The sequence below is a fragment of the Trachurus trachurus genome (assembly GCF_905171665.1).
Source record: "Trachurus trachurus genome assembly, chromosome: 22".
Lineage (NCBI taxonomy): Eukaryota > Metazoa > Chordata > Actinopteri > Carangiformes > Carangidae > Trachurus > Trachurus trachurus.
Genome location: NC_139907.1, coordinates 21,251,175 through 21,263,471, shown reverse-complemented (window position 1 = coordinate 21,263,471; position 12,297 = coordinate 21,251,175). Strand labels below are relative to the sequence as shown.

The window sequence follows — 12,297 nt, the reverse complement described above, 5'->3', positions numbered from 1 at the left end:
GCTTGCCTTTTCTCAAAGGGCAAAGGGGAAGCAGAGCCTGATGTCTGAGCTAACATTGAGAAGCCTGGGAAGGAGTTTGATTGCACTCTGCTGCTGCCCCCCACAGGCCACAGAGGAGAATGAACATGAAAAAAATCTCTGGCAATTGGTGCTCATAGTTGCAAGTGTTTTGTTTAAGTAATTCCAAAATAAAACTCCATATGGAAAAAATGCTTAAGGCTTTGTATTATAATGTGGTGTTACTGTGTGTGACATATCCTTTATGCGGCCGGCATTTACCAAGGCCTTTATCCACAGATAATGAGAGTAAAATAAGAAATTTGGTTAGCATGTAAATAAGCAGTCTGGTTTGGTCTACCCTACTTGAAAATGCCTTCCAGACAAAGTGGGTGTGTGTGTAACTGATGTCTTTCCCCACAGTGCATGAGGCCTACAAGTGATTGTTGCTTCAGGGAGTCTTTTTCTATGTGGGGTGAAATATGCACCATTGTAAAGGAAAGATGATACTTACCAGCAGTTACTTCATGTTTTACTTTACTGTTTACAACTATCTTCAGTCCACAGCTTTCTTTTCTTTTCTTTTCTTTTCTTTTCTTTTCTAATTAAAACTGTTCATTATTATTGATATACATTATGGCATGTACACTGCGTTAGTGTGTTATTGCTTTGTGTCTCCATCGCCATTGTCTCTCAGGCAATTTCCTCAGATGGTATAATCATATCATCAAAAAAACCTATACAACATGTAAATGACTGTTTCTTCTGAGAGTGCTGAGTGTCTGCTGCTGCCATCTAAAAGCCCTTGTGGACCACCTCTGGGAGAAGTGTATTCTGTGTCATGTTCAGGCCCTGCGGCTGGAAACCTAAGTGCGGATCATGTAAATGTGTTAAGGCTGCTGTTGTACCACAGTAATGCCCCCATCTTTATGCTGGAGTATGGCTGCAGATTAGAGTAACTCCACCAACCTCTAGTCCGGCAGACTCTGCATTCGCCGCATATCACCCAGTAAATTCCTCATTGTTGCGGCCGCCATTCCAGCTCTGCGGGGAGTCTTTCTGAGCTAGCTTCTCCATCTCATTCCCACTCTCCCTTCCTGGTGCTCTGTAAGGAGAGAGAAAGATGGTGTTATTGTGTCTGTGCACACACACACACACACATACAGAGGGAGAGGCTTAAGCAGGCTACCCTGCTGTGTTACTGCCTAGCATAATGTGTCTGCTGCACCAAGGAGACAGAGTGGAGGAGGCCAGTGCAGAGCCTTACGGAGATGTAATAATCCCTTGTGGGATCAATAGCAAGGTGCAGCCACACGCCTGTACACGCATATCATCACATCTGTGGATCAGGGAGAAGTTGAGCAGCACAGATAGTCATCCAGCACTCCCGCTTAAAGTGATATATGTCTTTCAGTATCTCCAGTGTCACGGATAATGACAGGGATTTAGTTTCAGAGGACAAGAAGGGAAAGTTAAAGATAGACGATGACAAGTAAGGAAGGCTGTTGTTGACAAACTGATACACTCAAAACATGAGATGATGTCTGGACGTCCACAGCGCTCAGCGTGATGCGGCATAGCAGTGGAAAACAAAATGTCTCCTTATACCATCTTCCAGGGTCGTATTTATGGTGGGAAGATAAAGACTTTCCAACACAGTGTGGTTAATGTCTTTAAAACAAAAGACCAAACAAATGAAAATGTATAGAAAGAATCTTTCATTTTCTTCACATGACCTACCTAATCTGTGTAAACTCGGTCATTAAGCTTCTGTTTCATTCATGAAATCTGTTAATCTTCATCAGCCTAATTGTTATATCAACAAAGCAAAAAATCCTTGAGGTTATAAAAGCCGTCTCTTGGCAGTTTTATTCCGATGCTCTATAGCTTTCTCTCACTGTCATCTTTCTTTTTGTGTTTCTTTTTCCCCCTCGCTCGCTGTAGCACTTTGAATCGGTGACTGGAGAGGGCTTAATCTTTGTAGTTCTGTCATGTACATTTTTCTCATGCTCTGTATCCTTTGCTTTGGTGTGCTTCTCACTCTCCGGGGCAGATGAGCTTTTTATCGCGCCGACTAGAGTTGGTTGTCTGGTTAAGTGGGTCAGAGCTGCATACTGTACTAACACGGTAAAGGATGGACTTGACCTCTGCATTGTAATCACAAAGTCTTATTGGGTCAATGATTAGGATTTGATGAGAAGTGAACCATCGGGGCATCAATGGCTCACAGCACACTGACTGTTAAATAGCCATGCCTGCACACATCTGCCGTCCCCCCAGCCTTTTTTTTTTTTTCCCATCTCTCCGGAGGGACCCAGTTAACCTGCCGCTGCATTCAGGAATAATGATAGGCTGCTGAAAGGTTAGGGCACTCTAATTGATTTGTAAAGCGGTTGTTGGCGAGGTGATGACATTTCTTAGTGCTGCCCTGTGTCACAGAGATCTGCAGACATGTGAGGCCAAGTGGAGGGAAAGGGCCAGGATGGTGCATTCCTTAAGTGTACACTGCTGTGGTCAGACAGCGCTGCTTACCAAGGCAAAGTCCGTTGTTGTTGTTTCCTTTGCCTTTTTTTTTTTACTAGAGCCAAATAAAGAAAACATGGTTCTAACTATAGATTCTTGATGTGATTAATCTTTCCAAAAAAATGTCAGAAAAAGTGTAAGATATCACCATCACCAGCTCCTGAAGCCTAAGGTGACACCTTCACCATGTTTTCTGTGTGTTTTGTGTGACCAGCTCTTCAAAACACATTTGCTTTAAAATCATAGAAGACTGAAAAAAACAAAAAGTATTCATATTTTGGAAGCTGGGACATTGAATGACTGCCTTTCTTTGCCAATCAGTTGTCAAAATTGATGCCAATTTGATTTTTCTTGTAAAGTAAGAATAATAGTTTAAGCTTCAAAAGAAAAGCAATGTCAAGCCACATTGTTGCAGAGAAGGGTTTCATGTATGTAACCTGATGCAGCACTTAGAATATCATTATTACCATAAATGTAGCAACGCCTTATTATCAATAACCAATTGCACACTCAATCTAATCATCCTGTTTTGTGTTTTTCATCAGAAAATTCTACAACTTCTGCCTGAGAAAATCTACAACCGATGGCAGTTTCACAGTATAGGTATGTATTGCTAACTTTTTCTACACACACCATGAAATGCCTGGCACTACCATGTCTGCTTGTTGCAGCTGACATGGGCTGTGTATGTATGTCTTGATGTTTCTGTAACCTCTAAGATACACATGGTGGTGGTGACAACAAAAAAAAAAAATGTCACCACCACCATGCCTCAGCCCTCCATAATGAAGAGAAAATAATTAGTCTTAGAAGGGGACGTAAATGGGAAATGCAAATGAGCACTTCATTTGAAATGCAAATAAGTAATTGAATTATGCCAGCATGATTTCAGTCCCACACAAAAAAGGGAAACCTTGCAAGAAGCGATAACCTCAATTATAACTGCTGTTTGTCAGCGGCTGGCAGCTAAACAGTGCAGGTCCAGATCAGGCGTAGATCGACCCTCCCCCCCCAGGCTTGTAATTCCAAATATCGAGACTCATCTGAGGGTGGATGCCCCAGACAATTTCACTTTTTTTGTCCCTCATTGGACAACAAATCATCACAGGTTTGAAGCTTCCTCTTGGCCTTTTTGAAAGTCCCATTTTCTTTTTTCCTTTTCCATCGCTCATCAGTTCGTGTGTCACCGGTCAAGATGCTATGCTGTCACTTTGTACTTCTCTCTGAAGAATCTGTGGTGGTGGCTGGGTGGCTTCTTGGCATACCTGTGTTTTAATTGAATTCCTTAGATAACTTTTTCTTTCACATATATATATATTTTTTTAAATCAGAGCATCTCAGTTCCCTGTGGTAAATTCCTCATGGTGGATAGAGTAGGTCAGGAATGGCATTTATAACTTTTAGTGTTTTTGTCCTTTTAGCTGAGGATTGCAAGGTCCAAGACATTTGACATAGGCCATTGAACGCTGAAGAAAAATCCTCATACCTTTTAACATCCTTTATCTGCTTACTTCTGTCCTCAGCCCAATACCTATGAAAAGATGCCTTTATGCCTTTTATGTGAGGCACACAGAAATGTTATTGATTTAACCCATTTAGAGGAGAATAATAAAAACACCAGAAAAAACACACATAAACTCACATGCAACCACCTAAGCCTTTAGAAAAAAAAACTCAGCCAGGTCTTCAGGGTTACCACCTTAATACGTCTTAGTCAAATGACTGAAAGCCCTTCTTGATAAAAACTTAAACACACCTCTGGACTAGCTTTTCTTTTGCTCTAATAAAACATTTAAATGTATATGTTTAAGACTCGACCCTGTACTTAACAACGCTCCTAGAACCAGCCAACATTTGTTCAAGCCTACAGTGTCCTCATAATCACACTTTTGTCTGCAGGCTGTCAAGTCTCCGTCCTCACACACAATCACACACATACACACATACACAGACCTCATCCGCCCAAGGTATTTAGCAATCAGAGCAATGTCTCATTTGATTACAGCAGAACCAGATTGCCTTCATAAATGCATGTCGCTGCCAACTGATGTTAATTTTCATCAGGAAAATGCGAAGCCTTGCCACTCTCCACGTTAGTTTGTCGGGACCACCCATCAAGGTCAATTTGCGTCAGTAGAGATGACAAGCAGGTTCCTCCTTTCACTTTTGTGCTGTCTGTTGTGGCTCTGCTTGTCATGGAGGGGACCTCTTTTGAATAATTGTATTGCAAAAGTCTTTGACAATTTTGTTTCTCTCTTCCAGGTTCTATTCTGAAAAAACTTCTACACACTGGAAATTCATTTAAGGTACTGTTTGTCATAAATTATGAGAAATTATTTTTTGCCAACCATATGATGCACTATAGTGCTATAGTTATAGCACTAACACCAGTTGAGGCGTTGAGGTATAGTCAGTTTATTCAGTCACAGTCTACATACAACCTTATGAAATGCTAGTTTTGACAAGTTTACTTACTTGCTTAAAACACGTGTTCATATTTTAACTACATTAAGTTGCAGTGTGTCACATGTTTGTTCAAATGTACGGTAACACTTTGTTTGACGCCTATCTCCATAAAGCATTATAACCATACTTATAATGAGTTATAATGCAGTTATAGCACTATATAACTATATAGCATTATAACTCTATTATAGTACTCAACCTTAATCCATAATCCACTATAAAATGCTCTATAATGCTTATTGTTATTAAGCCTTATGATAATTTATGAGTGTTTATAATGATAGTTATACGTATATATAAGACAATTATAACACATTATAACTATATTTATAATGCATTATCGATGTAGGCATTGTCAGTGAGTTAACAATTACAACGTATTATAATACCTGACCTTAGTAGTCATGATGAAATGCTTTATAGTGTGTTATGATTATTGTTATAAAGTACTATGATCACTTATGAGTGTTTATAACTATAGTTATACAGTGCTATAACTGCATTATAACTCATTATAGTATGGTTATTGCTTTATAGAGATAGGCATCAAATAAAGTGTTACCAAATTTACTTTGTGTATCCATTAATATGTCCCAACGTCCTCTGGTCTAGATCCGCTGTGAGGGGATCCGTCTCTTCCTGCTGTGGCTGCAGGCCCTGAGGGACAACTGTGCTGAGGAGCAGTTCCTCATCTTCGCCTGTCTGGTGCCAGGATTCCCTGCTGTGCCCTCCACCAGAGGGCCCTGCACCCTAGACACCATCATTTACAACCCCTTTTCCACCCCCCCTGATGGTGAGATAGGGATGCGCATGCTTCCACATGTGCACATTTATGATGACAACATTTCTGTAACATTTGTGTAGCCTGATGACATGAGTGTGATCACCGAGGTCATTTAAGACTTTTTTTTATTGTGTAGAGACAAACAATACAAGACATGTGTGTTGATGACAAAAAGATAAACAAAACAAAACACATTTTTTTAAAGACAATACAGAGTTAAAGGTGTGACTAACACATGGAATGGAATTTAAAGACAATACCATGCTGTGATGATTCAGGGTCAGGCAGTGCTATGGTGGTACTACGACTACTAACAAAGATAATAATAATAATCATAATAGTAATTATAGTAATAATAATAGTAACGAAAACATTAATAGAAATAATAGAGTGTGGTGAGAGATTAAAGTCTTGACACACATACAGCTTTACTGTTTTTCTGTAATTGTTTTTTTTTTTTCTGTCAATCTGAGCAGCAAAAGTGGTGCCCGAGGAGATTACCCCGCTCGTTCCTGCTGTGGTGGGAGAAAAGGTTGCAGATGACCAGACCTGTTTCATCCTGGAAACCCTGCTCAAGTACATGGTCATACAGGTAATAACCAACTATCCTGGGAAAAGACTGAACAACTGTTTGCTACCAGCAGCTGCAATGCAGTTATCATAAATGCATCTCAAATCTGGACTGAATCCCTTCTTAGCATGGGATGGTCACAGTGGCATACATTATAATGTAGTGACATGGAGATGTTTTAATCCGTACTAGTTCTAGGTTTCATAGCAACCTAAAGGGTCTCCCAAAAAGTGAAGGATATAACAGCACTTACCATGTGTATGCAGTATCTATGTTGTCATGGTGTTGATCTGTGACCAAGTTTTATGATCCCTGTCGTGTGCAACAGTAAAATAAGAAAATAAATACAGTATCTGTTGGTAAGGGTGAAAAGTTGGAATCTGTCAATCTTATGTGTGTATAGCCCAAAGCATTTTCCCTCTGAATACTGTTTCTTAAGAAGGAACCTTCAAACTGTTGTGTTGGAAACAATACACTGTCACTGTCTGAGTGATGCTGGAACCATCTCCTCTCCCTGTAGCCTGACCTTGTCCGTCTTTATGCTGTCTGTCTGCCAGGCTTCCAGTTTAGAATGGAAGAACAAAGAGAACCAGAACACAGGCTTCAGGTTTCTCTTCAGCCTCTTCAAGAAGTACTACCTTCCACATTTATTTCCATCCTTCACCAAGCTCACAAACCTCTACAAGCCTTTATTAGGTAAGATGACATTTGTGCAGAAGCTTTCCAAAGTGTGTCTATTACTGCAAAGTTAACACGCTTTATTGTATTTTGCTGTACTTCTACAATTTTCTACAATCTCAGTTTAACAGTAATGTCTGCTTATGTTATGGCTTTGTGGGGGCTAAAGCGTCTATGCAGTAAACTGGCAGACTTAATTCTCCATATGGGATACAGTCAACAATAGCACAAGTGACATGTTCATTTAAAATTAGTGGAACTGGCAATAGGAAAAAATTAACTGTAGCACATGGAAACCGAAGATGGCAATAGTAACAGTAATATTGTAGTTGTAGTATGTGTGTATGTCTGTGTACACTAACATAATAGGAATGCTACAGCTATTTAAGTGAAATGTATTACAAGTGAACAGGTAGAAATAGAAAATGAAGTCATATAATGTTAAGTTCCCAAGGCTCTATGGTTGGCTGAACAGTTTGATTCAGTTCAGAAAACTTAAAATGCCCTCACAGCCAGACATGTGGAGCTGATAGGTGATCTCTCTCGCTCTACTCTCCCTCTGTCTATCATCTGTTCTTCATTCACTCCCCACAGACCTCCCCCACCACAGGCCGAAACCTTTGTATGTACGGGTGACACGGAACAATGAGAGCATGTTCTGCACCAGGGACCAGTACCTGGCGCCCCGTGTGGCCTTCATCACCTGGCTGGTCACCTTCTTCCTGGAGAAGAAGTATGTCAGCAGTGCTGCCGTGGCGCAGAGCGCCAAGAATGGCACCGAGGTCATTCCCAAACTCATCCAGGTAAGTGTGTGACAATACCCCTCTGTTGATTTCTCATGCTAGTGTTTTATCACCAGCGATGGGAATAACGGCGTTACTAACGGCACTACTTTTTCAGTAACGAGCAATCAAAAAAGTTACTGTTTCCCCCGTTACAACGTCATTATGACAGTAAAATGTGCCATTACGCCGTTACTTGACTCAAGAAGTCCCATCCGAAAATAATACACTCGTTTTAATGTAGAGCGTTACATACACATTTTTTTCAGTTTACTAAATGGTCGGAAAAAGCTGCTTATCTAGAGCTAACCAATGCACTCAGTATTCCTCCACGCAGGCAGGCTTCGCGACGCGCTGTATCACGCCGCCTATCAGGGTTAAATCAGTGGAACAGGCGGAGTGATACAGCTCGTCGCGGAGCCTGCCTGTGTGGAGGAATACTGAGTGCGTTGGTTAGTGCAGTAGTTAGATAAACGGGGTTTAGTAATGCAATAGTTACTTCCTTGTAATAAATTAATTTCATCATGTAGTAATTCAGTTACTTTTTTGGAAAAGTAACTAGTAACTATAACTAATTACTTTTTCAACGTAACATGCCCAACACTGTTTATTACTGTGTTGTTACTGCAGAACACCTGAAGACTTGTATCTGTACAAAGACACCTGGTGCAAACGTGTTCATTCCCATGTATTTTATTTTGATCGCTTCAGTTATGTCAATGAGGCTAGGCTAAATATCAGAAGTACCTATCAATTTAATGCAGTTTGTTTAAAAGAACGACAGATACATATTTAAATTTTCACAAGCATATAATGTAATGTAGGGACAGGTGGAGTAGATTGAATTACTTTAGCTAGTTGTAACTAGTTTTGTGGTAACTGAGTGTACGTATAATACTGTACTTTTCCTATTTTGGAGCATTCTGGTTTAACATAACAGTAAATGAACTGACAGGAGTCAGGAGAAAAGACAAGGGAAATATATTCAAAATGGTTAATATTATGATTACACTATTATTGATGCAGAATCTAATTTTTCATTTAAAAAAATGACAATAACAAAGAACTAATCAATTGCAGAATTTCAAGTCAGTGAGGCTCTTGTGACCAATTATTTAACTATGAGTAGGCAGCCTAATAATATACTAAAGGACTCTAATCACTGTCTCTCTCTGTGGTGGCCAGACTGTCACTGCAGGCAGTAGCAGCCAGGAGAAGGAGAAGGATAAGACATCAGATGGGGATACAAACGGACCAACGGGGGAGCCTGAGAAGAGCCACTCCAACAGCAGCACGCTGTCAGATCGACGGCCCAGTGATTCCAGTTTGTGTAGCATTGAGGAGGAGCATCGCTATGTCTATGACATGGTGCATGCCATCCTGCTGTCCACCAGGGACAATGTGAATTTTGTCAACGAGGTCTTCCACCAGGTACAATGTGGCCATTATACTATGATTCTTTATTTAATGTTATCAGAATTAATGTCACTGTAGCTGTTGCATGACCATAACACAGACTGGATTTCAATTCTGATAACATTGTGCTATGCTGCCATCTGCTGGACTGCTTCTGAACACATTCTCTGTGTTCCATGTTTATCTTCTCAGGCTTTCCTGCTGCCGTCCTGTGAGGCATCGGCGACCAGGAAGGTGATCAAAGTGTACAGGAAGTGGATACTACAGGAGAAGCCCAGCTTCATGACAGAGCCAGACCCAACGACCCCAGGAGATGAAGTGGACAGCACTGAACAGGCACTCAGCACAGAGACTAACAACATTCATGTACAGGTAACAAAACCAGTAAATAGACATTCATTTATTTTTTTATGGACTGATCAGCAGTTATACAACAAAAGCAGGAATGGATATTGTAAAAGACAAATCTGCAAATGATCTGTTGGCTTTATATTCAGAATACAGACAATAAGCAGAAGCTTTGGGACTTATCTGCTGACTCTCTGGCAGAGTCCTTTCAGTTGCATGAAGAACCTTTGAATGATCATCTGCTGATATCACTGTACATCCAACAACTAAATTTTAGTAACGTAATGTCATAATAAAGACAAAGAGAAACACATACACAGTGGATCTTCTCTGTATTCTATACTGGTAACTGTCATAATATCTCAGCTTATATCTACTGAACTAATGACCGGTCTTTCATGACTTCAACAAGACGGAGAGTCACGGTCACAGACGGTCGTCAAGCTGGGGCAGGACCTACTCGTTCAGCAGCGCCATCAATCGAGGCTTTCTCACTGAGGAGCAAAACATGGACATCAAGGCCGGCATTCAGCCCACATTACAGGTCAGCTAGCTATTTTCATGTAGCTGTGTGCGCAGATATTAGTGCTGTCTTACTTTGTGTTTGTGTTTTATTGTCAGCTCACTGTACCTTCATGTACGTATGTGTGTAGGTGTTCCTGACCAACTCATCCAATGTGTTCCTGTTGGAGCCTTGTCAGGACGTCCCTAAACTTCTGGAAAACCAGGTTGAGGTGTGCAAGGGCGTTCTTAGCATCTACCGGCACATGATTATGGAGCACACGATGAACACACAAACATGGTCAGTGAAATATTCAATTAAGATTTTTTGAAACACTTTCTTTAATGAGAGATATATCTTCATGACACTCAAATGTAATTTGGTTTTATTTTGCTGTGTGTGTTGTGCAGGGAGCAGATGTTGCAGGTACTACTGAGAATCACTGAGGCGGTGATGAAGAGGCCACAGGAAAACCAAAGAAAAGATAGCTTTGCTGAAAGCTTAGCATCTATACTCTTTAGGGTATGTCACAATGTACTTAGTTTGACATTACCTGATACATACAGTACATTTTTAACAAATCATTAAAGAGAGAGTGGGTGTGAATGTCACTGTACCTACTCTACTTTACCTACTTTAGTTACACTACACAATAATAAATGCATGTGAATGTGTGCAGTTTCTTTTATGACCACCCATTAACATGTTGTCCAGGTACCTGCTGCATATTTACTGTATGTGTGTGTGTGTTGGTTCTGATTGTGGTGTTAACAAAAAGTCAAGAAGGCACTACACCAAATTAGATGTAACAGTGTGAGATTTATGTTGTCACATCTTACCAGGGGCTGGATTTCTTGCTGTAGCCCTGTCTGTCAATGCTAATTCATCTGCTGTTGTCTCATCTTGCATTCAGACCATCATTGTGGCATGGGTGCGAGCCAACTTGTGCGTATTTATCTCCCGGGAGCTATGGGACGAGCTGCTGGCAGTGCTGTCCTCTCTTACCTGCTGGGAGGAGCTGGTGACAGAGTGGGCCAGCATCATGGACTCGCTGACGGCTGTGCTGGCACGCTCTGTTTATGGCCTGGACATGGGCAACCTGCCCTTGGACAAACTGAGTGAACAGAAGGAGAAGAAGCAGAGAGGACGCGGTGAGGGGAGAAGTGGGGGGATGAAAAAAAAAATTGGGGATGGCTGGAATTTGGGTGACAACATATTTGAAATGGACTTGTAGAAAGATCCTCATAACAAATCCTAGTTACTTTTTTGGAAATGTTTTGATTAAATGTTAGGTTAGGCTATATGTATTAGTCACTCAGAAAAGTTATTTCTATTAATCACTGATTCAATATTCTCACATGTTGAGTGAGTCAGAGCCTTTACTGAGGGCTCTAGTTTGTCAAAACAACATTTGACAAATTTTGACTCCATATTGTGCAGATACATATACACACGTCTAACATATTTTCTAAACCTGTCGCTCAATTACCTTTTAATCAGCTGTTTGGGCTTACAGTTGAATTAATTTTGATTTGATTCTTTAAGTTTTCAGTAACAAATTCTATTTTACCAGTTGTTAAGATGCTAACATGGATTTTTCTCCGGCTTGTGACAATGTAAACTGAACACATTTGTGTTTTGCCTGCTGACGAAACATGACATATATAAACTGATCGCCTCCCATCCATCAGTGCCCCCTGCTGTCTGCCACACAGTTGCTTTTATAAAACTGCTTGTGGTTGCCAAAAATACATTTCCATATCCTGCTTTAAGTGTACTTGACAGTGAGTTCATTCTGATTTAGATCCTACCCACCCTTTTAGTTTTCAACTTATATACTATATTCTGGTCAAAGGTGTTATTATATCATTTAAATTCTGTGCTTGAAGCAACTCAGAGCTTTCTTCCATGTCAGTGGAGGTCGATTGTGCTAAATCTAAACAATCCAATCTAATTATTATTAATAATGTAAAGTGACATCCCCACTATTCAATGAGTCATGTTCTCTGTATGTTAGGAGTGATCCAGGACTCCCAGAAGGCAGCGGCAGTGGCACGCTCCTTCTCTCTGAGCTGGAGGAACCAGGGGGAGCAGGGAGGGCCAGCGGTTCAAGAGCCCATGAGGATTCGGTCGGCCACTACATCAGGAGCTCCTGGTGTAGAAAAGGCCCTAATAAACGTCAGACAGAAGGCCTCTGGTAAGCACTTGTAATACTAGCGATAACAATACT

At 40.7% G+C, this 12,297-nt stretch overlaps 1 protein-coding gene across 3 annotated transcripts in view; it reads left to right on the top strand.

Moving 5' to 3' along the window:
• The window catches only part of ralgapa2 (Ral GTPase activating protein catalytic subunit alpha 2), a 90,881-nt gene that overhangs the window by 21,229 nt on the left and 57,355 nt on the right, over positions 1-12,297 (top strand). For all 3 annotated transcript variants that reach the window (XM_083998606.1, XM_083998605.1, XM_083998607.1), the window contains exons 4-16: positions 3,066-3,123; positions 4,783-4,826; positions 5,599-5,779; positions 6,247-6,362; positions 6,899-7,037; positions 7,614-7,822; positions 8,987-9,232; positions 9,410-9,589; positions 9,978-10,109; positions 10,219-10,367; positions 10,478-10,589; positions 10,981-11,218; positions 12,085-12,264. In XM_083998606.1, coding sequence (XP_083854732.1) covers positions 3,066-3,123; positions 4,783-4,826; positions 5,599-5,779; positions 6,247-6,362; positions 6,899-7,037; positions 7,614-7,822; positions 8,987-9,232; positions 9,410-9,589; positions 9,978-10,109; positions 10,219-10,367; positions 10,478-10,589; positions 10,981-11,218; positions 12,085-12,264 — 1,984 coding nt within the window. The remainder of the gene's footprint in view (positions 1-3,065; positions 3,124-4,782; positions 4,827-5,598; positions 5,780-6,246; positions 6,363-6,898; positions 7,038-7,613; positions 7,823-8,986; positions 9,233-9,409; positions 9,590-9,977; positions 10,110-10,218; positions 10,368-10,477; positions 10,590-10,980; positions 11,219-12,084; positions 12,265-12,297) is intronic.